Source organism: Doryrhamphus excisus, chromosome 6, assembly GCF_030265055.1.
Source record: "Doryrhamphus excisus isolate RoL2022-K1 chromosome 6, RoL_Dexc_1.0, whole genome shotgun sequence".
In the NCBI taxonomy this organism is placed as follows: Eukaryota; Metazoa; Chordata; class Actinopteri; order Syngnathiformes; family Syngnathidae; genus Doryrhamphus; species Doryrhamphus excisus.
This window is the reverse complement of record NC_080471.1, coordinates 8968097-8995000: the sequence shown is the minus strand read 5'-3', so window position 1 is coordinate 8995000 and position 26904 is coordinate 8968097. Positions and strand designations below refer to the sequence as shown.

The 26904-nt window shown below is 41.8% G+C and overlaps 4 protein-coding genes across 7 annotated transcripts; all 4 read right to left on the bottom strand.

Moving 5' to 3' along the window:
- Positions 1-50: 50 nt before the first annotated feature.
- Positions 51-5595, bottom strand: LOC131131485 (retinaldehyde-binding protein 1-like). 2 transcript variants are annotated; one of them, XM_058076228.1, is made up of 8 exons: positions 5486-5595; positions 4354-4398; positions 2620-2748; positions 2339-2543; positions 1722-1900; positions 1495-1653; positions 766-876; positions 51-697 (listed from the first exon to the last, which is right to left on the bottom strand). In XM_058076228.1, exons 2-8 carry the CDS (start codon positions 4363-4365, stop codon positions 569-571), a joined length of 924 nt encoding a protein of 307 aa, XP_057932211.1. In that variant the 5' UTR covers positions 4366-4398; positions 5486-5595; the 3' UTR covers positions 51-568. The 2 variants fall into 2 exon arrangements, with proteins under 2 accessions (XP_057932211.1, XP_057932212.1); XM_058076229.1 differs by lacking the exon at positions 5486-5595 and adding an exon at positions 4467-4872.
- A 2450-nt stretch (positions 5596-8045) lies between these two features.
- LOC131131584 (apoptosis-enhancing nuclease-like) lies at positions 8046-12389 on the bottom strand. Its single transcript, XM_058076413.1, has 4 exons — positions 12256-12389; positions 10860-11438; positions 10588-10788; positions 8046-8473 (listed from the first exon to the last, which is right to left on the bottom strand). Exons 2-4 carry the CDS (start codon positions 11403-11405, stop codon positions 8249-8251), a joined length of 972 nt encoding a protein of 323 aa, XP_057932396.1. The 5' UTR covers positions 11406-11438; positions 12256-12389; the 3' UTR covers positions 8046-8248.
- A 179-nt stretch (positions 12390-12568) lies between these two features.
- Positions 12569-20372, bottom strand: adpgk (ADP-dependent glucokinase). Of its 2 annotated transcripts, none has more exons than XM_058076411.1 (8): positions 20184-20372; positions 17745-17968; positions 17255-17480; positions 17112-17174; positions 16774-16894; positions 16487-16683; positions 16325-16423; positions 12569-14709 (listed from the first exon to the last, which is right to left on the bottom strand). In XM_058076411.1, the coding sequence occupies exons 2-8, from the start codon at positions 17960-17962 to the stop codon at positions 14146-14148; spliced, it is 1488 nt and encodes a 495-aa protein (XP_057932394.1). In that variant the 5' UTR covers positions 17963-17968; positions 20184-20372; the 3' UTR covers positions 12569-14145. The 2 variants fall into 2 exon arrangements, with proteins under 2 accessions (XP_057932394.1, XP_057932395.1); XM_058076412.1 differs by having other exon boundaries at positions 12569-14706.
- An 860-nt stretch (positions 20373-21232) lies between these two features.
- On the bottom strand, positions 21233-26738 carry snx22 (sorting nexin 22). 2 transcript variants are annotated; one of them, XM_058076574.1, is made up of 7 exons: positions 26452-26738; positions 23677-23760; positions 23489-23588; positions 23227-23321; positions 23074-23106; positions 21776-21843; positions 21233-21708 (listed from the first exon to the last, which is right to left on the bottom strand). In XM_058076574.1, exons 2-7 carry the CDS (start codon positions 23733-23735, stop codon positions 21587-21589), a joined length of 477 nt encoding a protein of 158 aa, XP_057932557.1. In that variant the 5' UTR covers positions 23736-23760; positions 26452-26738; the 3' UTR covers positions 21233-21586. The 2 variants fall into 2 exon arrangements, with proteins under 2 accessions (XP_057932557.1, XP_057932556.1); XM_058076573.1 differs by having other exon boundaries at positions 23489-23593; positions 26452-26732.
- Positions 26739-26904: the final 166 nt, after the last annotated feature.

Sequence of the window (26904 nt, the reverse complement as noted above, 5' to 3'; positions counted from 1 at the left end):
GGTGGGCGCGGCCGGCCAGCCCAATGACGTAAAGACTGTGTAACTGTTAACTTTATATATACAGTTTATTGTACATCAACTGGTACAGCAGGTAATGCAATGGGCAACATTGTTAGTGATAGTATTGTAGTAAATAGACAATAAGAGACAAACAGGCACTTATTGAAAACAATATGTATAATAATCTGTTCAGAGGGTGTGGGCTCCCTACAGGGGTCCAGAAAAAGCCCAAGACCAAGTTTGAAGAAATAGCCGATGATTAAAAATGATTGACAATGGCAATGGCATTGGTATATCTAGTCCGAGTACCGAGTACCACTGGTGGTGGTAACCAATCAATTTGTATCAGGAAATAGATCCCCGCCTACTGGTGGTTTTACATTCCATTCATGGGAGGTATTGGAAGAAAAAAAACCTGAAAAAGTGACGTCAATGCAGCATTAGCGCAATTAGTTAAAAGGCTGTTTAGGCTTTAATTGGACCCCAAAAGGAACAGGAAGAAAAGGTGACCCTTGCTCATACAAGTCTCAGCAGTCTATCCAGTGTAAATATGATTCAAAAACAGCTTTTAGTCAAACAACTTGGCAGCCGTGGCTTTGCCGTCGTATTTGGAGGCCTTCCCATCAAACTCTGCGGGAAGGATGTCAGCGTCAAACTCCTTGTAATAGTTTTCCAACTCGTCCCCATGCACGAAGACCTGCAATAGAGAGGACGGGGCCGGTTAGTGTGGGGACTCTGATGGTGGACCTGATCAGGTGACTTTACCCTCTCAAGCAGCTTGCTCTTCATGAGGGGTTTGACCACATTGTAAGTGGTGGTGAAGTACCACGGCTGGTGGATGAAGTGCACCGCTTTGAAACGAGCCGGGAACGAGTCCTGGTGGGACAAAAGGTCAGGGGAACAATTATTTTCATTATTGTGCTTGTAGTAACAAAATATTGGAAACACTTCTCATTATGCACCACCGCAAACTATAATCAACATACTTCAATAGAAATTTTAGGTTTATTAGTCACAAAATAATAACTTTTTCATAGTAATTAATTTGAATGATAATTTATAGTAATTTTAATAATAATTTTAATTAATTTAATTAGTTTTTAATTTACTAATTAAATTTAGAATATTTTTGGAATATTTTCACATTTTGTTGGCAGTTTGTTTTAGTGAAAACTAATACATAATTAATATTTTCTTTTCATGTAAAAAAAAATCCATGTAATTTTATTTAATTTTACATCATTTAAAATTGTTGCAAATGCAAATTTGTCCTCTACATTTTCAATATATTTAATTCTAATTTTATTTTTAGCTGAAAATGTTACTTATACTGTACATATATAGCTATTGCTATAGCCATAACCGCATAATTTAGACAATTATTACATGTTTAATTGTTCTTATGAGCCCACACAAATGCAAACATACATTTTAAAAAATTTACCAAGTTTTCATTAAATATGAAACAAATGATTCTTTAAATTTCAGGCCTACCTGCAGCATGTCCACCATCTTCTTGAGCTCTGTGGGTTTGATGCCAGACGCCTGCTGCATGGTGAAGCCTTTGAAGTTTTCGATGATGCAGAAGCCGTTGATCTGAGTCTCCTCGTTCTCCAGAAGCTTCTCCAGGATGACACAGTAGGCCCGCAGGATCTAAAAAAAAAGGGTCAGAAAGGTCAGAAAGAAGATTCTCATGGGAACTCACATATGCGTTCTGACACCTCGTCGAAGGTGATCTCCTCATAGTCCCAGTTCTCGATGTTGAAGAGCAGAACCACGCGGCCATATTTGTCTCGACTCTGCAGGATGCCGGGGTAGCCGGCCTCGATGGTGCTGCGCACAGCCTCTGGAGTCAGGTTCTCAAAGAGCTCGGGGTACTCCTTCCTGAAGCGGACGTAACCTTTGGAAGGAAGCATTGGGAGGTCTATGTAAAATTGTCTTGGATTTTACGTAAACAAATATGTTAAATTGTCTTAGATGCTATAATCTGAAGGTGTTTCTAAAGACACACTATAAACCTTGCAACCCTACCTACACTCGGTGTTGCTAGCATCACCTGTTAGCTCTATGTGACATGAGATGCTTTTTTAAAATTTTCAACAGCTGCTATGGTCTCAGCAGCCCGAGCAGAAGCGTAATTCTGGGCTTGATTAATTTACTTACGATTTGTCAGATCAAAACACAATCACTGCATAAGACACGTACAGAAAGTACGAAAGTACGAAAGAAACACGTAGTTTCTGTTGCAGAAATGCATTATTTTCTGTTTGGGTACTGTCACCTGGAACCCTTCCATGACTCATCATAAATGTCATATAAAAGCGATACAACCACATACCCTTCATGAGCTCGAAGGCTCTGGGCACGTCGTACTTCCTGGCCCGGATGAAGCGTACCAGCATGCTGTCGGGTTTCTCCCCAAAAGTGTCCTGCACCCCCTTGGCCAGCTCATCCCCCGCATCTGCCTTCTCCTTGATAATACCTCGAAGCTCCTTCACCGCTGACACACGTTTCTCCTCTGTCTCGTTCAGCTCGTCTTTGGCCTGCATGGGTCAGACATTTGAAATCTGTGATCGTTGCTTGGAAGTTGCAGTAGGGGCGTGGCTATCTGGACTCTACCTTCTGCCGGGTGTGATCTGGCAGGTTGGGGGAGGGTCCAAACACGGGACCATGATCCTTGACGGTGAGGTGCTCCAGTTTGGCCCGGAGAGCCTGCTCCTCCTCCGACACCATGCGGTAAGTTCCACTCTGAGGATTAGCATATTAGCACTTTTTTTAAATTTATTTTTTATTTTACCTTTATTTACCCAGGCAAGCAATTTAAGAACAAATTCTTATTTACAAATGCAGCCTGAACAAAGAGCAAAAGCACTTTGATGGGAGAGGAGAGTGCTGAAAATAAGTTATATAAAATGATAAATCTCAATACATTAAATAAGTAATACAAAAGCATCAAACAACAACATTAAAGCAATGGTATATGGCAATAGGCCTAATCAAGTTTTGTTTAAAGACAGAGAAAGATGTGAAGGCTGAAAGTTTTGTGACCAGTTTTGTAGGGTGTTCCAGTCATTAGCTGCAGCAAACCGGAAAGCGCTGCATCCAAAGACGGTACAAACTTTGAGGATGGAGAGTTTGATGTGATTACTGCACCTTTCTTCTTATTCATTTCTGGTTCTATGGTTATCATCACATTTGTCCTTGTTATGAAATTAAGTGCATTCGGTACTCTGATGTTTACTTTAATTCATTCATTCATTTTCTACCGCTTATCCTCACAAGGGTCGCGGGGGTGCTGGAGCCTATCCCAGCTGTCTTCGGGTGAGAGGCGGGGTAAACCCTGGACTGGTCGCCAGCCAATCACAGGGCACATATAGACAAACCACCATTCACACTCACATTCATACCTATGGACAATTTGGAGTGGCCAATTAACCTAGCAAGTTTTTGGAATGTGGGAGGAAACCGGAGTACCCGGAGAAAACCCACGCATGCACAGGGAGAACATGCAAACTCCACACAGAGATGGCCGAGGGTGGAATTTAACCCTGGTCTCCTAGCTGTGAGGTCTGCGCGCTAATCACTAGACCGCCGTGCAGCCCTGATGTTTACTTAAAGAAGTATATTAAATTGTCCTCTATGGTTATCATCACATTGGTCATCTTAGCTATTATTGGTAGGGTGAGGAGCTCAGTCATCCGGGGAGGGGATCAGAGTAGAGCCGCTTCTCCTTCACATCGAGAGGAGTCAGTTGAGGTGGCTCCGGGCATCTAGTCCGGATGCCTCCCGGATGCCTCCCTGGTGAGGTATTCCGGGCATTCCCAGCCAGGAAAAGGCCACGGGGCAGACCTAGGACACGCTGGAGGGATTATGTCTCACAGCTGGCCTGGGAACGCCTTGGTGTCCTCCCGGTGGAGCTGGAGGAGGTGGCCGGGGACCGGGAAGTCTGGGCTTCCCTACTAAGACTGCCGGACCCGGACCCGGATAAGCGGAGGGAAATGGATGGAGCGATTATTGGTAAAAAAAAAAAAAAAACACAAAAAGCCAAATTGTACAGATGCTTATCTGTTTTGTAATGAGGCGATGCTAATAATGAACATAAATACCAGTGCTGCAAGTACACTACTTTAAAGGGGTTGAACTACACAAAAGCCCTGGTGTGTCCATATACTATAAGTCTCTCACAAGACTTGATTGTGTTTCTTGCTTTAAAAAAGAAGCCTAATCCGCATGAATCAATAAGGCCTCAGTATTGCAGTAATCTGCCTCACATGAGTCCAGTAAAGCCCACAACAAATGCACAGCGAGGACTCCAAACAATGACGCTTTGTGGTGGGAGATGCCAACACTTACAACGACAGCCATGTCTGGTGCTCTTCACGCTGGGACCAGTACAATCTGTAAAACAAAGCAAAAGTTGTCCTGAGGTTTGATACCAAAAATTGGACACGATGTTATAATCCCACCTCATCCTGCCGTGACCGGGGTGCCTCCATGGTGACGCTAAATTTAGCTCTGGATTGCTCCTGCATCATTTATCAGGAGATTTGAGCTCAACCCTTTCATAAACGGCGTGATGTAAACCAGATTAACCCCCTAAACAACAACAGATAACCTGAATATTCTCAAAACTGAATTCATACCCAATCCAGTCTAATGAAGGAGCACTTTATTAATAAGGAACCATTTTTGGTAACTTCATTATCTCTTCAAAACTGACCAAATGCTGTAAAAATGTAAAGCATAGCAGTAATGTTTTAAAACTACATACTGTACATAGATTTTTTTTATTTATATATTACACAACATTTTTTAAATAACAACCAAATTCTAAATATTGCATGCATTAAATTGTATATCAAAAAAATAATTTGACTATAAAGCAAATTAGATTTGTAGTTTAAAAAAATCTGATTTTACTTTTTAAAATCAAAACAATTGATGAAACTGGTTTTAGTAATTACTAATTATTTATAAAAATAAATAAAAACCTAAATATGTAATTGAAAAACACACCAAGTACAAATGATTAAGCAGATTTGAAAAAAATACAACCAAATCATATATACAGTACATATCCATCCATCCGTTTTTTTACCGCTTATCCTCACTAGGATCGCGGAGATATGCTGGAGCCTACCCCAGCTGACTTCATACGAGAGGCGGGGAACACCCTGGACTGGTGGCCAGCCAATCACAGGGCACATATAGACAAACAACCATTCACACTCACATTCATACCTATGGACAATTTGGAGTCGCCAATTAACCTAGCATGCTTTTGGAATGTGGAGAAAACTCACGCACGGGGATGCAAACTCCACATAGAGATGCCCAAGCGGATATTCGAACCCACCTGACTGTGTGGCCAACCTGCTAACCACTCACCACCGTGCGGCCCTACACTATGTATTACATTCACAAATGTATTTTTAAATGTGTCTCATTAAGGAGCCCTTGTAGCTCCTCATCCGAGGAGGCCTACCTGTGTGAGGCGGGAAGTCGCTGGGGAGGAAGTGTCGGGCGTCCGTGTGCAGAAACAACGACGCCAAGCTTTTGTAGCCTAGGGATTAATGTCGTCACAAGAGATTATTGCATTTTTTTTCCTGCTTTCTGTCTACATGTGAGATTGTGATGGAGGAGGTGGGGCTAAAGCAGAAGGTGCGATGTAATGATGTAGGTGGCTGAGGGGGTACCCTTAGGTAAGAGCTGCTTTGGCGTGTTTGGGATTTGATGGCATTTCTCAAAGACTTATCATTGTGATGCTCGACGTGCACACGTGCTCAGGGCTCATAGTGACCATGCACGTTTCAGTGCCTTAAAAAACTAAATGGTAATGGTAATGGTAATGGTTTTATTTCATTTGAACATGCATCAGATTACAATTGAATGCATCCCATAATCAGTTCACAGTTCCACATGTCCAAAAGGAGTAGGAAGAAGCAAAGCTTATTAAATCCTACCCCTCCATCTGGTACTTTTACAATCAGTAACTGTTACATTTGTTCACTTCCCGCTTTCTATAATACAGTTTAAGGTTTTTGGGTTTTTTTTTTGTTTTTGTTTAATAATGCACCTCGTACCGAAGTAGTAACTGTAGTAAATAGTAACTGTCAATATAGTTATATATACAATGACATAATGGGTACCATAGTAAGTGTCAATATAGCGATATATACAATGACATAATGGGTACCACAGTAACTGTCTATATAGAGATATATACTATGACACAATGGGTACCATAGTAACTGTCAATATAGTGATATATACAATGACACAATGGGTACCATAGTAACTGTCAATATAGTGATATATACAATGACACAATGGGTACCATAGTAAGTGTCAATATAGTGATATATACAATGCCATAATGGGTACCATAGTAAGTGTCAATGTAGTGATATATAAAGCACATCATGACATTATGGGTACCATAGTAAGTGTCAATATAGTGATATATACAATGCCATAATGGGTACCATAGTAACTGTCAATGTAGTGATATATAAAGCACATCATGACTGGTTCCAGACTCTCTAAATAGGTGCACTAAGGTGAGATATCAATACTACCAATAATTATAATAAAGTAGTAGTAATAATGCTCCTCCTCATAGTATTATAAATAGAGAACAGCCCATATGGTGACTCTGTTGTTCTACTGGGAGACTTCACCACTCATGTGGGAAATGACAGTGTGACCTGGAAGGGCATGATTGGAAGAAACGGCCTCCTCGATCCGAACCCGTGCAGTGTGATGTTATTGGACTTTTTTTGTGAACCAGTTTGTCCATAACTAACACCATGTTTGAACATAGGGTCCCTAGGGTCCCCTGAACTCTGGTGTCCAGAAACTGAAGAAGGAGTCCTATCAAGCATGGATGTCTTGTGGGACTCCTGATGCAGCTGATGGGTACCAGTCAGGCCAATCGGCTTCGGCGGTGGTCGAGGCAAAAACCCGGGTGTGAGAGGAGTTTGGTGACCACAGCATCCAAATCAAATTTTTATATCTGTTAGCTTTTTGAAATAATGATCTACTAATGCGCAATTCGACCGTAAGATGAACATAGATGAGACATTTCCTCAACTGCTAGAGAAAAGCTAGTCGGTATTTTAGCTTAGCATCTACCTTCTACTGCCGCCCCACCCCCTCACGGTACCATGCACGTTTTCCTCCTGACGGATGGCGAGCACGCAGGCAGGCAGCGCAGCAGTAATCTGATAAATCTGCTCAAGAAAGAAAGAGTTATGCGGTTCATTTATGCGGATCCAAGAAACAATGTCGCCGTTGTACTCTGGCTCAAGGGTCAAAGGGTGGTCCAAGACCCTCCCCTCCTTAAACCGTGGTCGATGATAAAACCTCCATTTGACATGAATGTATACTGACTATACTATACAAGGGGTAGGCAAACAGCAGCAAGCAGGCCACATCCTGTCTATCAAGCATCTTAATCCGGCCCAACGGGCATTTCCACATTTCTTTTATTAAACCTTTAACATGGAAAGTGTAGCTCGGAACATGACTACAAATAAATATCCATGTGCAATACCCACATCCCCACCGCAAAGCATGCTGGGTAGTTTGTGGTAGTTTTTCACCCAACATTTGTGTCACGTTTTTGGTTGATTGCAAAATATTTCGAGGTCATTAGAAAAGTAATGGAAAGTAACAAAAGCTTAACAGTCCTGATAACCAATGTTTGACTTCAGTTCATATGGTTGCCGCTGGATTACCCAGCATGCCTTGCGGGCATTTGGATAAAACAGTTTTATGTCATGTTTGGCGCATTTTTGTTTAGAACTCATTTATGTGATGTATTAACTTGCTGCGGATGTGTTGTTTGTTTTGTTGCACCGTGATAAAATATGTCATTTATATAGAGGGCCCCCCTGCCAATTTTTAACTTTTTAACTTTTTTTGGCCTACGAGTCAAAAAGTTTGCCCACGCCTGTACTAAACCCTCACTGGACATATAACAGTCGGTACACCCAAATCTCACCAGGACTTAGAAATAACTTTCACAGTATCTCTTCTATTTTAGCGTGTATACAATAAAATACACATTTTACTGTCTTTTTTTTTATTGGAGGCAATTTAGATGAGCAGCACAGCAAACAAGACAATATCAGCTGTGTGGACAAACACGCCAACTTCCCGTTGTCTCGTCCCAATGAGGTCCAAAGGTAACTTCACAAACACGTCCAAGTCAAGTAGTAAGTTGTTTTCCTTCAAGCATCAAAAGTCAGTCAGCATCTCCAACATGCTCTGCTTCCTGGGAGTCAGATATCAGGTGGTCAGGCCAGTACTGGTCCTGCATGAAATCCTCTGTGGAGGCGGCCTTGATGGGCTGGTCGTGGTCCACCCTCAGCATGCTCTGCAGCTCCCCCTCCCATTGGTCCTCCACTAGCTTGTAAAGGTCCAAGGTGGCCCGGGCATCCTCCACTGAGCAGTGGCCGCTGTTCCCCACCTGGACGCCATAATGCCGACCATTTTATGGTCAAATCGTTTGAAAAACTATCAGGCTGAGAAATATGTGTCGAAGCAAAAAGGTGGTGCTGTCACCACTTAGTTCTTTTCAAAAACTGATGATAATCCTGAATGTAACACATTTTAACTTAAAAATATGACATGAAAAATCCTTTAAGGAAGGAAAGTCATGTTGGCAACTAAAAGGCATGTTAGGCATTTAAGCTGGAAGATGTTTTTATTTTTAAGAAAATTATTTTTAATTTTACAGAAAGAAAGTCTTCCCATTATAATAATAGGTCCCCTAGTCCCAGCGGTCCCACGCCATGATACAGTGGGGGGGGGGGGGGGGGGGGGGGCTACCGCTAAAGTTGATCATAAATGAATGAAACCTCTGGAGAGCTACTTGAAAAGAGCGGTAATGTAGGCAGTGGAGCTCAGTACAACCAGGATGTGATGGTGCTGCCGCCACCTCGCCTGCTGGAGCAGGAGCACTCATTGTCGGACACACTTTGTCAGCAGCACCTGTGGTGCTGTGGAGCTCAGAAGCATGGACGTGAGGGCACCGTGTTTACCACGTTTAGTCTTGGCACACATTAGTAGTGGAAATGTGGTCATTACAGGTTTTTTGCAGGACTACTCGTGTTTAAAAATGGGTTTTTGTTTGTTTCTTTCATTATTTGCTGATCAATTGTGGTTAAAAAGGCTTTCAGCAACTCTAGACTTGAGCTTGTAATTTGCATACATGCATTAAAGACACTCATTTAACACGAGAATACAACATTTATAGGTCAGAAAAGTGGAAAAAGCATCATAGGTCCCTCTAAGGGTCGATATTGGCTGCTGATCCGCTGTATTTTGAAGACCGGACATCACCATTCATATACGTATAGTAAAAATGCATAATCACGTGAAAAAAACCCACTTCAGTTGGAAGAATAGTGTCGTGTTATTACAATAAAACCTTTCAATATTATGACAGTGTTTGATTCTCCATTGCATGCATTATTTAGTGAAGTAAGTCAAGCGGGGGGGCAAAAAATTGTAGTGGCGAGCGTTCTGGACTTTGGAGCGGACACCTCAGGTTCGAATATCCACTAGTAAGCATGACCGGTATTTGTCAGGAAAGGCATCCGGAATATAAAAAGGACTCAAGCCAAAAATCAGCAAGCGGATCAAAACGATCCACTGTGGTGATTCTATAATCAGGAAAAAGCCGAAACAAACAAAAAAAATACATTTGAGGCACCACTTCAGAACCGGAATCTACTGAAAAGTATTGATATGACACCAGTATCGGAGAACATGTAAACCAGTGGTCTCAAACACGCGGCCCGTGGGCCAGATGTGGCCCGCAGGACACTAGTTTGAGGCCCCCGCCTTGATATGAAAGTTTAATGTTAGTGCGGCCCGCGCAAGTTTGGTATGGATGCTGTATGGTATCATGTACCCAGAAAAAATTATTACGTTTGATTAATGTTCATGTTAAAGGTTAAATAACTGTTAATAGTTATCCTCCCTATCCGTGTGGAAGTGGTAAGTTTTTGGCTATTTAAGTTTAAAGGAAATAACTTGAAGGCTACCGTTTAGGTCGCTAGCTCTCTAGTTTGTGAGTTAGCATGTGTCTCAAGACCCTGCAGTTGCGCAATATGTTGTAAATAAAAAGAGTATAAATGTGACTATAGTCGTGTTTTGTCATGTCTACAGGGCTCTAATAATGCTTTGTTCATTTTAATCTGAAAAAAATAATTTGTCTACCCACCAACTATATGTGGTTTCTTAAGTTTTTATTATATTTATTTATTTATTTATTACTGATTGATTGATTTTCTTTATTCTTGATTTGTTTATTTATTTTTCATCTTATTTTGTGCAGAAAATAAAAATTAAGATATTTGAGAACAGTGGAATGTTTTATCAGAGCTTTTATTGTAGAAAATCGGAACCAAAGCAAAGTTTATTCATTTTTCTGTTTTTAATAAATGCGTTTTTTGGTTTTTTTTTGAAAACCTGATGAGGCCCAGTCTCACCCAGACCCTAGCTCCAGTGGCCCCCAAGTAAATTAAGTTTGAGACCCCTGATGTAAACAATACCCAACCTTGTGTGTGTGCTCACCTGAATGCGTCTGTTTAGGAGCTTTCTGGCCAAGATCTTAAGGGAGACACGGCGTTGGCGAGGAAAGCCGGCTAAACAGGTGAGGTGATGCGAGGTCACTGTGTCCCTGACCATGTGAGCTGGATGGTCCATGTCCAACACGTTAAAGTCGTTGTAGACTGAGTGTCCTACCACCACTTTGTCCTCAAGAATGCGAAGGATCTGGAGAACAGAAGCAGAGATCAGGGAAGGTTCTGAGATGTTTAGTCTAACAAGATGGCGGTCGGCCTCACCTCCTCTGTGGCCTGAGCAAAGGGCATAGCGTGTCGGAGGTGGTGTGGCCGGATGCCGCTCCAGCGTGTTTTGTAGTCTGTGACGGGGTGACACGGCTTCACGTACTTATCATAGAGGACATCGCCATGGTAATCCACGATGCTGCAGCGGGCCAGCGCGTTGCAGCGCCCGCCAGGTCCCGTGCCCACCATCTCGCAGTCCAACGCAACCACGGCGGGCGGGCTCGGCGAGCTTCTGCCGATGTTTAGCGAGCTCGCCTCAGAAAAGCCGCTGTCCACATCCCACGTGTCTCTTTGTGACGACACCTCCTGTGGAAACCTCTGAATGTTGGCCCCTATGGTCGGCTCGTTGACATCCGGTGGCTCATTATGGGTATCTATCCTTTTCCTCTTCACATCGTCATTTCTCTGCTTCCGCTGACGTTTCTTACATGCTCTTGCACTCTCCATGGCGCGAAACATCATTGTCTTTTTGCACAAATATCTGCGATTGTTCAGAAGACCCCAAGAGGATGTCTTAGCCTGTTTTTTCCACACGCCCGCCATCCTCCGCTGTAGAAAGTATTCCCTCTCTCATTGCTGTGGGGAAGAACAGTGAATGCGTCAGAGAAATTGCCTTAATTTCATAAACTAGAAGCCTTCAAAAATAACAATACTCAACACGGTCATTTAATACGGCATCATACTGAGAGTCGTTTGGAACATTTTTATTCATTTGGAGGTGCATCATGACACTCATCCACTTAAATTTTTTTTATTTGTAATGTATTATTTTATATCTTTAAATGTATATTCATATAAATGAGTATATTTTATATTACAATTATTTTGTCTTCATAATGTAGATTACATGACATGTGTTACTAATATTTACACAGGCAATTATGTCTTACTGGGTTTTTCCAAATTAATATTTATATTCAAATCGTTGTCTGGCTAAGCGAGTTGGGTCTTTACAGAATTTCTCTTATATATCTTAGTAATTGTCCATTGTCCATTTTTCCATGAACGTTACACCAATCCTAACCGTATTTTGGCTTCAAAGTCGGGTCCAAAAGGGCCTCCCACACTTTTTTGACTGTCACTGGATTTACCAGTTTGTAAACACAATCCACACTCAGTATAATAGATAAGTTACACATATTGACATGAGGAACATACTCTCTGAAACAGAGACGTTGTCATAACGTATCATTTAGGAAACATTGGGCAAAATGTCCGGTTTTTCAGCAATAGCTGAAGACCACGTAGAGTACATCAGAAAGGTAGATACCGTTCCTATTAAACAAAAGATGACTAAATACGGAGGCAGAATCGACACTTGATTTATTACAAAAATACCAAACATATATAAATGAAGAAGACAATATAAACAAGATTAGTTACGTCGTTTTACCTTGACCGGTTGCAGCACGTGGACAGAAAGAACATATCCGGACACTTCACAAAGGTTTAACCTTATTGGCTCTCTGGCTTCCTCGCCGTTTCCTAACAGGAAGTGCTCAACAAATACATATCACGACGCCACCTGCTGGCTCGGAGAGAAGCTACAATACATTAGGATAAATATACGTACAGTTCTGTTCGATAACACTCGCTTATGAGTGAATGTTAAACATGAGACAAATATTAAAACTTAATTGTATGCTAACACTGAATTAATAAATTCAATTTTGGCAGGAAAAGAACCCTCTAAAATTACGAAGTAAGACAAACTGGTAGAGACATGAACATTTTAATGACATATTTAAGGTAAATGACAGAAATGTTAACATAAGCTACCAACACCATAGACTGTACTTCATATGAGGGGGCGGGGTTACATTCACCTTCCCGCCTTCTTTCCACTAGTGCAAACAATCCAATGTGTTGAGCAAAATGCCTCTGTCATATGTTGCATTAAGACTGCTTCATTAAATGCCTTCATCGGCTGTATGAGGTACTGGGGAAAACATGGACCACACACAGGACAAAGGAACATGATTCCAGCCTTTCCAAACATGAGCAAATAATGAAAAAAATGCACAATGTAACATGTGAATCATAGACGATGTTCTTGCAGTTTTCCATTTTACTACAAGAATATGTTAAAAATAATTTCCGTCAGACGCAGTTGGTATGCAAATCATTGTCAAATGTCAATCGTAATACAATGACAATGATGTGAAAAACAAAAACAAACAATGACGCTTTGTGATTTGCATCTTTACCTTTAAAGTGGGGAAAATGATCGTCTAAAAAATGTCACATCTTTATAAGAAGTTAAGGAGTTGGAAAAAAGTCCTGCCATGACTTTTTTTTTACTACATAAACGCAACAAACAAAAGCAAGACATTCAACAAGTAAAAACGATGTTCAGTCCATGTAGATGTGAATATTTGCAGGCAATGTCCTCATGTATGGCAGGTACAGTATTGTTATGTGCATGCCAAAGCACCAGGTGGCGCTGTGTAATCTGCTGGGTGCTGTTATCCAATTGGAAAGATTTGCATAGTGCAAACGCAGTGGCAGTGGCAAATGGTTAATTATTTTCTGCAAATCACCACTGTTCAATTTAAAAAGCAGGTTCCTTGGAACCTCAAACGTCCCAAAAGATGTTTTAATTTAGGGTTCAACCAAAAATGTCTTTGCAATCTGCAATGCTGTTCCTTATCCCAGGCCATTATCATCAAAAGTGGTCTTATTTGTGTGTGTGTGTGTGTTTTTTATTAAGATGAACAGTGGTTAATTTGTACACTCATAATGTTAAGAATGTGACTTAAAACTATAAAGGCTAATGAAGGTTTATGAATGATGATTTATGAACTGATTATTTCTATTATATCCTATGGGACGTTTTGCTTTGGAGGGGCCACTGTATCTCAAAATGACCTAGTTTTCTGATTTTGGTTGGTTTTTCAGACCCATTATGAAAAAAACATATACTTGCTTTTTGTAGGACGGAGGTGATATGAAACAAAAACAGAAAATGAAATAAAAATATTTTTAAATGTGTGTGTTTGTGCGGACAAAGCCTTCATTTGGCCCTGAAATGTGAATATATTGACTTATGTGAAGGCACACCATACTCAGCTAAAATTGGTGAGCCACTTCAACTAAAGATGTCCTGTTGGCGCCCATCATATGCATAGAATTCACCCACCATCGTGGAACATGCTCAGTTTGTGTCAACGCGCGGACACCTGGCAGACGACGGAGGCAGGCGGGACGTGTCCACAGGCAGGATTGGAACCGCAGAGGAAGACGCGGAAGTGAGCTCACGTGGATAGTCCGACTGCAAACAACCTCAGAAGGGCTGCTGGCTCTTGAGTTCCGAGTAAACCAGTCCCTCTGCTGAGATGGCGTCACCGAGTCCCACTGTCCGAAGCGGCTGCTTGCAGACCAACACTGGCGTCAGGTGGAATGTGATGTTTCCCCGACGCCACGCCGTTACCGGAGCCGCCGGGTCAAGGGACAGCGACTCCCGAGGCTCAAAGTGTGAGCTGTGAAAGTGGAGTGGCGCCTTCAGCTCCACCTTGCTGACGTCCACCGCCTGCACACCGCATGCCTGACTGCTGGCCACCCGAGCTCCCGCCATCACCGCTGCCGCCTGGTTGCCCCAGTAGCCGTCCACCGTGGCCAGGATGTGGTAGGCCAGCGTGTGAAAGTGGACACGAGTCAGCTCGGCCTCCGATGAGGGGTCGCTACGGCCGTGGCGCTCCAGAATCCACAGGAGGATGTCGCTGACCTGGCCCACATCGGGGACGCCCTTCCAGGCGCTCAGTTGAGCGTGGGGCCCGCCGCCGGCCTGCGACAGGAACAGCAGCTCTTGCTCATTCAGCCCGATGGAGCTGACAATGGGCATGAACTGCTAACAAGAACACACAATCACGTCATCAAATACACCACAAAAGCTCAGTTCAGCAAATAATATACCCTTGAATATTTCATCATTGTATTTTAGAATCATGATACAATGTCTTCTATTAACATTAATTATAACCATTTCTGAATTAAATAGTTCTATAGGGATTAAGTGTACAAGACAGAGCTAAAATGTCCTCATTGTGCCGTTTTGCACTTTTCTTTGGACAATTTATTACAAAAAATTGTTGCATATGTCAAGTATGTCATCAATAGCAACATGTCTATACCATGGCCTTTATTACTCATTCATTCATTCATTCATTTTCTACCGCATTTCCTCACAAGGGTCGCGGGGGGTGCTGGAGCCTATCCCAGCTGTCTTCGGGCGAGAGGCGGGGTACACCCTGGACTGGTCGCCAGCCAATCACAGGGCACATATAGACAAACAACCATTCACACTCACATTCATACCTATGGACAATTTGGAGTCGCCAATTAACCTAGCATGTTTTTGGAATGTGGGAGGAAACCGGAGTACCCGGAGAAAACCCACGCATGCACGGGGAGAACATGCAAACTCCACACAGAGATGGCCGAGGGGGAATCGAACCCCGGTCTCCTAGCTGTGAGGTCTGCGCGCTAACCACTGAACAGCCACGCCGCCCTCCTTTATCACTCAATATTATATAATTTTATAAATTTTTTGCTGTGCTTTGAACTAACACAACATTAGTTCCTCATAAAATAATTATTCATTATTATGGCGTATCTTTCCATTTAACTTTGCCGGCCAAGTCCAGCATTATGTGCTATATGTTTTTTTTTTCTTTGTTTTATTTTTTCTATAGCTTCCCCTATAAAACAGCGGCTATATTTTAATAATAACAATAATAGTTTAAAAACTGATGCACAGTGGAAGGTATCAATAATGCATAGTATGGTTTAATATTGTGATTTTGTCACACCCCTAATTGGGAGTGATGCTTGCTCCCAGCATGCATTGCGATTCTTTATATGGGTTATGTGTATCGAGTTAACATAGTTGCCCTCTGTGTGTTTACTTGTTACATTGTTGTGCTGTCATTTTTTTGTGTTGCCACCGCAACTCTCGTTAGTGTTTGGTGTAGTGAGCCCCGCCCTGTTCATTTATCTACGTGACACACACATATTGTTGATATATATATATATATATATATATATATATATGCATATATATATATATATATATATATATATGCATATATATATATATATATATATATATATATATATGCATATATATATATATATATATATATATATGCATATATATATATATATATATATATATATATATATATATGCATATATATGTATGTTGATTTATACTGGCCCCCTACATCGTGAGCTGCATTGACACTAATCTTTAACGTCAAGTCACAAGCCGCAAATCATGACTTGGCGGGCCACAACTGGGCCGCAGGTTTGAGACCCCTTGTTTAGCATATATAAAATAGAAATGTTTAAAGGCATTTAGAGTTTGAGGGTTAAGAATGTTACTGAGTGCATTGCCTGCATAGTTCAAATAAGGGCTTATGTGGTTCTTTTCACTGTGGAAGATGTTCCCAACATGTATGTACCTCCTGCATGATGCTGTTCATGTAGTCTTTGTCCGTCATGCTGGCCAGCTCCAAGTGGATGGGAATGTCCTTACGAATGTCTGATATGGCCGCCACTGCCTGCCAAGAAAAGACACGCTAGACTAACTTCATGTGAAGGTGGCGTGTTACATTGTTATGAACCTCTTTGAGACGCTCCTCCCACAACTCTCTGCCTTGGCCTTCCATCATGTGGAGCCCAGACAGGACCACCAGGTCTGGCTGAAACTCCTCCAGGCTCGCCACAAATGTCTCCAGCGAGCTCATCTCACCGTTGGACACGTCGTGCGAGAAGATAAAGCGGTTAGCTTGAGGTGCTCGAGTTGAACCCCACTGCTCACCTGGAAATGAGCAAAAACAGGATCATTTGTGCTTGTCTTCATCATGGATGAGGAGTGTTACGTTCAACATGTGACCTCTGTGTGAGTTACCCGCTTTGTACTCCAGGATGAGATGATATTCATCCGTCTCCTGGAGGGAACCGGGCGGAACAACAATCTGCTCATCCAGCATCTCATGGAGTCTAGGTCCAACTGGCCCACATAACAGAACCTGCGGAATTGAAAAAAAGACACATAATAGTTAGGCGTTTAAGAACAGGAACCATTTAACAAATGGACCATGTAAAGTGCTGCAAACTACTGAATAAGTAATCATGTTTCAATTATCTATTGAATGGGCTTTGTGTTTATAATAATAAAACAAAATAACACTTCTAAGAATGCACACTCTCTCTACTCTACCGAGGGCCCTGAGCACAATTCCTTACCACGAGATCTGGATAGGTCGCAAGCTTCTGACCAATGAGGGCGGCGTTCCCTCCAACATACAGCTGGACAACAGACAAAGAGTCAAAGGTCAAGCACGGAAGACATTGCAAGTAGAACAACAGGGAGGTCAAGGTGGTCGGACCTTGGCGCTGGGATACTCTGCAGCTGCTCGGGCGATCCTCTGGAACAAGTCCTTGTCGCTGAAGAAACGCTCGGCGGCTGCCCCGCGCTCCATGTAGTGGATGAAGGCTTCCTTCAGGTCTTCTTTGGAGTGCAGGACTTCGTGATCCAGGCCGCTGCCGGGATCCACGGCCAGCGCCTGTAGAAGGCCCACGCCTGACACCACCACGTCCACACAGGCGTTCACACTGGAGGGAGGGAGTCAGAGCACATGTTGCATGACTCTTCCAATTTGGACGCCTCTGCCACGTGTCCTCAAGGGGCGATCGTTTTTATCTGCCTTCAGTTTTCATGAATGTACCTTAACAGTGGCTAATTTCTTTTTACACTTCAAAAGACAGTTAGGTGTGTTAAAAAGCACAACACAGCACAGTGGTCGTTAAAACATAGCTAACAAAACATACCTAATGGTGGCTTAATGCATTAGCAAAGTACTGCAACATCCAACTCACCCGACAGCCACTCGGCCCCACTGCCGCCTGGGCAATGCGATCAGCGAGTCCCAGGCATCGGAAATGACCCGCTCCAGTTGCCGCTGGCTCTGTGGGGATGATTGGAAGCTGGGCAGGCTGACGTACTGGAGTAGCTGCTCAGGCAAGTCAGGGCCGCCGTGGTAGAGGTAGCCAACCGCCAGCGCCAAGAGGGCCGCCACTGAAGCCTTCCTCCACATGATGCACTGCAGACACAAACACTTTTAAAAGGGGATGCTAATTTCTGGCTTTGTATTGAGTTGTGGACTCCTGTAGAGCAGCTACACACAATAACCCACACAGAAGGCTTTATAGATCTTGCAGAATTTGCACCTATTCGAGCTTTATTTCATCAGATTTTTTTGGTTTTCATTTATACCACTCATGGCCTGCTTCCAGGCGCATTCACGCCGCTGTGATTGGTCCCACTCAGCTTGTACAGCTAACATACAGCTAAGCTTAACACTGTGACTTCACAGTGAACCGGTGTTAGGAAAAACTCTCTGAAACAGAGCGTTCAGAGCCATCCCAAACTTCTTTCAGGGCCCACTTCCAAATGTCTAAACCACAATATCTGAAACTTTGCCACCGTTTAACACAAGAATACAACATTGTAACATTTATAGTTCAGAAAAGTGGAAAATGCATGGTAGGTCCCTTTTAAATAAATCATATCGACATATGGATGCACTCCTGCTTGTTTTCACACATTCAGCATTTTCAACAACGCCACATCTATATAGTAGCAGTCCTGTGGGAAAAACCAAAGACATAATAGTTGCTGTATTTGAAGTATTATAGCATGATCCCTTTTCATGAAGTATTTAACAAAAACAACTTGGCTAATTGTTTGTGTGTGCTTTGGCTAATTGCAGCATTTTTCTGTTGCATTTGTTAGAAGGTATTTGCATCATTTCGTTTGGAGCATTTAGACCAGCCATCACCAAATGGCGGACTTCAGTCTGGATCCGGACCCAGTAATGGGTAATGTACCACCTACTTCTGAACATTAAAAAAAACATAAACCGTATTAGGTTAATTAACTTGAATTATTGAAGGTAATTCATTAATGTTATAGTAATTGTGGGTGACATTCGGATTAAGTTTGACATGAGCACTGATAGATAGATAAATTATCATCCCCCATATCTTTTATTCCAAACTGAAGTTGGCATCCTTTGCTTTGTATGGATTTAATTTGAATGGACTTAATTTAAACTTCTCTTTTTTGTCCACACAGGATGGTTTAAGTCTGCATATTTATTTATTAGCAAGTAGAAGGGGAAAGTCTGTTAGAAGTACAACATTTTGTAACATTGTCTTTTTTTCAATTATTTATCCATCCATCCATTTTCGATACCGCTTATCCTTGTTAGGGTCGTGGGGGTAAGCTGGAGCCTATCTCAGCTGACTTCGGGCGAGAGGCGGGGTACACCCTGGACTGGTGGCCAGCCAATCACAGGGCACATATAGGCAAACAACCATTCACACTCACATTCATACCTATGGACAATTTGGAGTCGCTAATTAATCCAACATGCATGTGAGATGCCTAACTGAGATTCGAAACCAGATCTTCCTGAACTCCTGACTGTGTGGCCAACATGCCACTCCGCCACAGCGTTATAAATGAACTTGATGATCTATCTGTACTGTAAAACAGCAAAATGCAGCAAGATTGAAAGTGTGAGTGACGCATACAAGCTATTCAATTTGCATGTAAGACAAATTCAGATATGTAGGCAGGTCTGCACTAATATTCAAAGTCCTCTCTGCATCATGCCCCCGGCCCTACTATATCAGAAGAACTGGTTTAGGGTGTTGTGCAGGTTTTCGTTGCCTTTATATTCCTAGAGATAGTCTGTTCCGCACAATTTAAGGCAAAATAAGGTTGGGACCTTCGCTGAGAAAATAATGGCATTAAATCGATTTTCATTAGAGACCTCTAACTTAGACGTTGCTTCCTGTTTGGCTCTGTCGGCCACCGAAGAAAATTAATACATAATTTATTATTAATTTCCCTCTGAATGTTACCAACTATTGAACTATTGAAGTTCACCTCGTCAATTTATTTCACCCGTGTGTGTTTCTGCCACACTACAGTCAATTAAAATTCGGCGATGATAAACATTAAACATAAATGACTGTCCATAAGTTAGCAGGATAGTATTATGTTTCAGCTAACCGCTAGCAGTTAGCAGCCGGTGTCTTTCGAGCCAAGTTAGCCTCAAACTAATCTGACAATAAGCAGTAAGTAGCTTTATACGGCTCAGATAAGCGACTAATACAATTAGGATGCAGACATTGCCATGTATTTCCCAACGTTACATCTCACTGTCAAATAAGTTTTGTATTGTTATTTTAACGCTCAGGACCTAAACGCTCGGTGTATGACACACAGTATACCACAGTAGAACGTACCAGCGGTAGACGAGCAGGCTTCAAACTTGTCGTTAAGGGAGTGTTTGTTGTTTCCTAGTCGACAGCATCAAGATCGTTAAACTTGCTTGAGGATGGAGACAGTGGCGAAGGTCGGCGTCACTGAAGGAAGGAACAGCTCCGGTGGCGGTCGTTGATGCCGAAGTCAGCACACTGCTAGCTACACTTCCGCATCCCGATTGGCGCATGCGCACAACAACAGCGCCCTCTAATGCAGCAACTCGCTTTAACAGTACAGTAAAGGCCGATTTTAAATTATTTATTCATTCATTCATTCATTCATAGTCTACAGCTTATCCGAGGGTTGCAGGGGTGCTGGAGCCTATCCCACCTGTCTTCTTATACACATTTCAAATTCATTCAAAATTACATGTACACTGAACTGTTTGGACTCTGAACTCAACTCTTAGTTTAAACATAATGCTGGTATTTTATTACATTACTACATTAGCCACTGAGTTAAGTCTCCAGTGCCACCTCATGTTTTTGTGACCGTTAAGAAAACCTGATATTGGTCCCCTCCTCTATTAATAGTGCTTTGAGGTACCCTGACATCCACATTCCTATAGTGACTGCTGCATAAATCAACAAGAATCTCCAAACTTGAGTACATATAGAAATAGAATGACATGACACAGGCAGCTTGTGTAATTTGCAGCATACTCTACTGTACATTGTTGCTAATAATAAAGTGAAAGTAAATCAGCTGTGTTTTGTCAAATATATGCAAATAAGAGAGTGGAGGTTTTTGTTCTCCCTCATGTAAAAAGTTCCTCTAAACTACTACTACTACTACTTGTTGCTGCATGAAGACTATTTGACCCCGGGGGTGCAGTGTCGGGTTACACCACATTGTGAGAAAGACTTTTGCTGTGCTGGCAAATTACTGCTTCAAGTGCTGTTCAGCACCATTTGAAACCAGCTTCCCAGAGTTTATGGGAAAAAATACGTCTCAATAATGACAAACAAAAAACAAGTCTCACTGCCTTTTTCGGTGTAAACGCACAAATCAGATTTGGAAAACCAAAGAGTGCACTAGGTGATACAAATTCATTTTTATTTATAAATCAACACCAAGTCTATGGAGTGTAAAAAAAAGTATAATTTAAACAAAATGACCAGTATTCAGGATTCATCCTAGTACTCAGTGAGTATTTCCATTTAGGTGGGTCCTGTTTGCCTGCATTAGAGACTTTCAACATGAAGATCTGTTCAAAGTACTTTGCTAAAAGATGTTGCAGACTCATTAAAACAACTAAAAAGTAATCCATGAGGTCAAAGCGTGAAAGATTTATGGAAGACTTTTATAAAGTCCTCGGTCCTTTGTCTTCTTCTCCCTTCCGTGGATTGTGATGGCTTTCAGGTCCATTGGTGGTTCTTCTCAGTCATCGACCTCCAGCCTTCCCAGCGGGGTCAGGCTTGGCAAGGGCGGGGGCTGTGAAACTGACGCGGACGCCCCGTGGATAGAACCCTTGCAGGACTCCTGCTGCGACCACATCAGGGAGACCTGCAACAGACAGGTGCCGCTAGATGCCTGCTGCATGGACATGGACAGCCTGGCACCGGGGACCTACCTGATGTGCGATTGGCCACGTACGGATCCTGGAAGAATGCCATCACTCGCTGATGCGGCAACTGAAAACTGTGGAGACACTGACATTATTCACCTTATCAACACTGAAGTAAATCAGGAATATATATTAGTAACTTTTATATCAGCAACAGATCATGAACTTTAAAGGGGACCCATTATGTTTTTCACACTTTTCTGACCTTTAAATGTAGTTAGAATGTAGTATCCTCGTGTTAAACGATGCCAAAGTTTTAGATAATGAGGCTTGCGCATTTGGAAGTGAACCCTAAAAGTAGTTTGGGATGCTCAAAACGCTCAGTTTCAAAAGGCGTGGTAAAACTGTTCCTCTGTGACATCACAGAAGAGCTTCCTTTTATGTAAATTCTGTGCCCTCCCCCAAGCTCTGCTTCCCCCGCCCTACCCCAAGCGTTGTTCCACTGTTTACTTGCAAGCAATGCCTCGAAAGGGGACGGCGCATTTCTTTACAATTGGTGTGGTAAAACTGCCCCTTTGTGATGTCATAGACGGGTGGACTTTCTTATATGGGCGTGTCTGTAAGCAGATAAGCGCTCTGCCCTCCCCCAAGCTCTGCTCCTCTGTTTACTTGATAGCAAAAGCCACATTTGTTTACAATTCCTAAAGACGCCACCATCAGGCACAAGTGGTTGGAGTTCCTGATTCCCTGCTAGCAAAAGAAATGCATTTTAATCTGTCAATGACCAGCATGCAGCTGGATTAGCTGGCAAACTTGCTGAAGCCCTACGCCTTTCCAACGTTACTTGGTCCTGTGGCAAGGGCGAGAAGTAGGTAACAATGTATCAGTGTGCTAACTGTGTTTATATTCTAAGTCACAGAGCAAAAGCGCTTTTTTTTTTTACACACTGGTAGTCCCGCAAAACACAGTACATGTTACTGATGCTATTAAAAATAATTTAGTAATAGTAATTTACCTGAAACCAAGTAAATATGGAATACATAATTTACTGTAACTAAGTAAATAATTGATAATTCAGTTATAAATAAGTAATAAGATTCTTTTACTGGTTTTTAAATTGTCTTAACTGTCTTAATTGTCTTAAGCCTTGCACCTTCTTATTTATCTGATCTGCTTTTACCATATCAACCCCCGCGGACCCTGCGGTCCTCCGGCACTGGCCTTTTAACAATACCAAAACCCAGAACAAAAACCCACGGTGAGGCAGCAGGAATAGATTACTTAGTTAAGTAAATAAGTATTACATCATTAACTTGTATGGAAGAGAGACTTATAACAAAGTAAATAAGTCATAGATTACTTACCTGTTGTCCTGACTGTCCAGATCATCAAGTGATCTGAAATCAAAGCAATTAATTCATAAATAAATTATTGAAAATGTAACGATAGCATGTCAAATGCCTTATAACCATGTTATGTCGTCAAAAAAATCAATAGGATTGATTGATTGGTCTTACTCCATGCTGCTGATCTTGTTGCCTGGGTGATAATGTTTGACATGGAGGAAGTCTAACAGCTCCTGCGGCACGTCCTCATAAGCGTAGATGATGTCCTGCACACATCATGTAACATCAGCTACAATGCAACAAATGCATTGTTGTTGAAGACCACATTATGGTCCACCAAGCATCCTCACATTGCTCATATGCTGTATATTCACGTGACATTTTTCCCATTTAGTTTTGAAATTAAAGTAAAACATGCACTCTCCGTGTTTACCTGGATGTAATCCTCCAGCTCCTGCCTCCTCTGCTCCAGAGGTTTGGTCCTCAGATGAGGATTTCTTTTACTGGGGAAATCAGGGGTCTGGATGATCTTCCTGAGCTGAAGACAACAATACAATTATTAGATTCTGTTTAAAATGTATCATATTTAATTTTTTTTTCTTCATGGTTTCAGGAACACACTTTTCTGTGCAGAGTGTGGAATTCGCTGCTTCTTCTGAGCACAAAATGTTTCCTCTCATTGAACAACACTTCAACTCGGAACACCTGAAAAAAAAGGAAGAGAAGCGATCATATTGTCAGGAAAAAAAAGCCAAGTAGGAAAAACCCAAGTCTGAATATAACAAACTTCTCAAAGTTAGGAAGAGTCAGGAAAACCTTGCTACAAAGTTGTAAATAAAATATTCCATGAATATTCCATCCCACCATTATTCCAACTAATCCTCGCGGGGGTATGAATTCAGGTGAGAGGCGGGGTACACCCTGGACTGGTCGCCAGCCAATCACAGGGCACATATAGACAAACAACCATTCACACTCACATTCATACCTATGGACAATTGTCTCTTTTTATCGCCATAAGGTACACTCATCCAGCCCGAGTCACGCGCGCACACACACACACACACAACTGCACTAGCATGATAAACTAATTTAACCCTGTCAGCTTCCAGTCACACTTCTTTTGCTGATATTTATCGCCATTTCAACCTGGTTAGTTCACGAGGAGGCGTTTTCATGTTTGTAATGATTGTGCCATGATTGAGTGTTGTGCCAAGTAAATACGTTCCCACACGAATATTGCTTCTCTTCACGATGACACCAATTCATTCACACTATTTCAGTTTCCACAAGATTCCGCATTTAACAGTAAATTCAGTTTTTATTGGCCAGTTCCGCGATTCCGCTCTACATGCTGCGGTATGCACGTGAGGTGCCAATGCATCAACAGGTGCCATGGCGCACAGTCATCAATACTGGTATAAATCATTCTCTTATCATTGAAAGAATTGAAAGAAGGTGTTTATTTAGGTGTCATAAGAGCTGTCAATAAAAACAGTTTTTTAGGTTTTAAAGGGGACCTATTATGCACATTGTCATTGTAATTAATGAAGAGAAAAAAAGAGAGGACAGGATGATATATATTTGTATGTATTAAAGGGGGCCGATTATGCTCATTTTAGGCCCTTTGTATTGAGTTGTGGACTCCTATAGAGCAGCTACACACAATAACCCGCACACAAAGCTTTCTAGTTCTACCAGTATTTCTTTGGATATCGTGCTTTGTGCGAAAACGGTCTGTTTTAATGTATTCCACCCACGGCCCACCTCCAGACTCGCCCACTCTGCTGTGGTTGGTCATACTCTAAGTGCTTCTTAGGTAGGAGTTGATAATGAACAGCGATGTATCTTTTTAAAATGTCCACTTTTAACATACAGCCATATGTGTTGGATCCCGAATCCGATCTGGAAGTAGAGACTGGACAGTCTGAAGTTTCTCAAGAAAAGAGGTTACTTCAAGACGTCTCTCATTTGGGAATTAGCTTCATATTAGCGGCCACTAATTGTGTTGGGAAACAGCTATTATGAATGTTATGACTATTATGACTTACACAAAATGAAAACAATTAGGTCACTGATAAATTGTTATTTACTGCTTGCTCCACACGAGAACAGTCACAAAACAGTCCAGTGTGAAAAATTTACAAATTAAATTAATTTAATGAATTGACAAATTAAAATGTATTTCTTTTGCTGGTAGGGAATCAGGAACTCCAACCACTTGTGCCTGATGGTGCCATCTTTAGGAATTGTAAACAAATGTGGCTTTCTGTTGCAAGTAAACGGACGAGCAGAGCTTGGGGGAGGGCAGAGCGCTTATCTGCTTACAGACACGCCCATATAAGGAAGTCCACCCCTCTATCATCACAAAAGGGCAGTTTTACCACGCCTTTTGAAACAGAGCGTTTTCAGGGCTCAATTCCAAATGCGCAAACCTCATTATGTCAAACGTTGTCATCATTTAACACAAGAATAAAACATTCTAACTACATTTATAGGTCATAAAAAATATATAGGTACAAAGCATAAGAGGTACCCTTTAACACAGAGGTGTCAATATGATCATAAGGGCACTCTTGACATCATTGATGTCACAAAAAAAATCACAATCTGGTTTAAATCAGAAAATGTATTGATCGCCAGGTTTTTATGTAAAATTATTAAATTAAATGATAAAATTATAGGTGTATTTGGACATCAACTGCAAAGTAATAAAAGGACCGCTGTATTTTTTAAAAATTGAACCTAGTGGCAACAAGTACAATATAAACAAAACAGCGACTGCGACAGAGACTGCTTATGTGACATTGAAGGAATCAACAAGTCCTTGACCAGGGGCTTAGAGGAGCAAGATTAATTAATATTAAAATCACCAATAACTAAAAAACGGTCAAAGTTAAGAGCAATGTCGGCCACAAAATCCGCAAAGTCCTGAATTAAGTAATTTTTTTACTTTGCATCCACGCCTTACTACATCGAGTGCAAGGTCGAGTAATATAATAAGGACGGACATCTCATCCATGTAAGATTACTGCTACCTAGTGGCCAGAATACTACTTATCACTTAAAATTCTATGTATTTTGACTAATAATAAACCACAGTCTACCACGAAAATTCAATCATTCATTAATTTCTGAACAGCGGCAAAATTAACTGCGATATTTTGCCAGGGGCGACTGTATTTTCAAACGCTCCATGTTTTGCTGAGGTTCTTTGAACGCACCTCATGCCATGACACAACCTGAGAACACGCGCTGGCCTCGCCCCCACCACCAGGTGCTTACTTTCCCTTTCCGTCTAATCCAAACAACAACAAAAGTAAGGAAACAAAACAAATTTGGACTTAACAAATTAAGTCCAAGGCGACAAAAACAGGAGTAAGAAATTATTATTACCTTTTTGGACTTTCCTGCCTCGTCTACTTCCCTCTCCGTGGATGGAATTGTCACTTGGATCATTGGCATTCCTGTCGTCAGTCACCAGCATTAAAGCAGATGTTCCACTGTTCTAAAAACGACTTTTAACGGTTTGGTGAGACTTTTTGGAAGAGCCGCAGCAGGTTGTCAATGTGTATCCAGGAAGTCACAGCTCAACATGGAGGGTGTGACTGCAGCAGTCTGGACGCTTGGAGCTCAACCTTCACGCTAATTGGACAGCGAGAAACATCCGGGACATTCCAGGTTTGAATGGACGTTCTTTAAATTAGAGGACGAATACTAAAGTATGTGGAACCACTCAAGAGTAGTGATGGTATCCCTGTTAACCAGGTCACAGTTGTGTATTTACTGAAGATTGTCACCTGCTGCTGCTCAGTAAGAACAGAAGCTCTGAACGATATGTTTTCACTT

Excerpts from the sequence above, each read along its gene's own strand:
- snx22 (XM_058076573.1), bottom strand. The coding sequence starts at position 26,520 with ATGCCAATGATCCAAGTGACAATTCCATCCACGGAGAGGGAAGTAGAC. Across the intron at positions 23,761-26,451 it reads AGGCAGGAAAGTCCAAAAAG|GTGTTCCGAGTTGAAGTGTT; the intron begins GTAATAATAATT and ends CTTTTTTTTCAG. Across the intron at positions 23,594-23,676 it reads TCCACACTCTGCACAGAAAA|CTCAGGAAGATCATCCAGAC; the intron begins GTGTGTTCCTGA and ends TGTTGTCTTCAG.
- LOC131131485 (XM_058076228.1), bottom strand. Across the intron at positions 2,544-2,619 it reads CAGATCACACCCGGCAGAAG|GCCAAAGACGAGCTGAACGA; the intron begins GTAGAGTCCAGA and ends TGACCCATGCAG. Across the intron at positions 698-765 it reads AGAGCAAGCTGCTTGAGAGG|GTCTTCGTGCATGGGGACGA; the intron begins GTAAAGTCACCT and ends TCTCTATTGCAG.
- LOC131131584 (XM_058076413.1), bottom strand. The coding sequence starts at position 11,405 with ATGGCGGGCGTGTGGAAAAAACAGGCTAAGACATCCTCTTGGGGTCTT. Across the intron at positions 10,789-10,859 it reads TTGCTCAGGCCACAGAGGAG|ATCCTTCGCATTCTTGAGGA; the intron begins GTGAGGCCGACC and ends TCTGTTCTCCAG. Across the intron at positions 8,474-10,587 it reads TCCTAAACAGACGCATTCAG|GTGGGGAACAGCGGCCACTG; the intron begins GTGAGCACACAC and ends TATGGCGTCCAG.
- adpgk (XM_058076411.1), bottom strand. The coding sequence starts at position 17,962 with ATGTGGAGGAAGGCTTCAGTGGCGGCCCTCTTGGCGCTGGCGGTTGGC. Across the intron at positions 16,684-16,773 it reads CATCCTGGAGTACAAAGCGG|GTGAGCAGTGGGGTTCAACT; the intron begins GTAACTCACACA and ends GCTCATTTCCAG. Across the intron at positions 14,710-16,324 it reads TGAACAGCATCATGCAGGAG|CAGTTCATGCCCATTGTCAG; the intron begins GTACATACATGT and ends TGTTCTTGTTAG.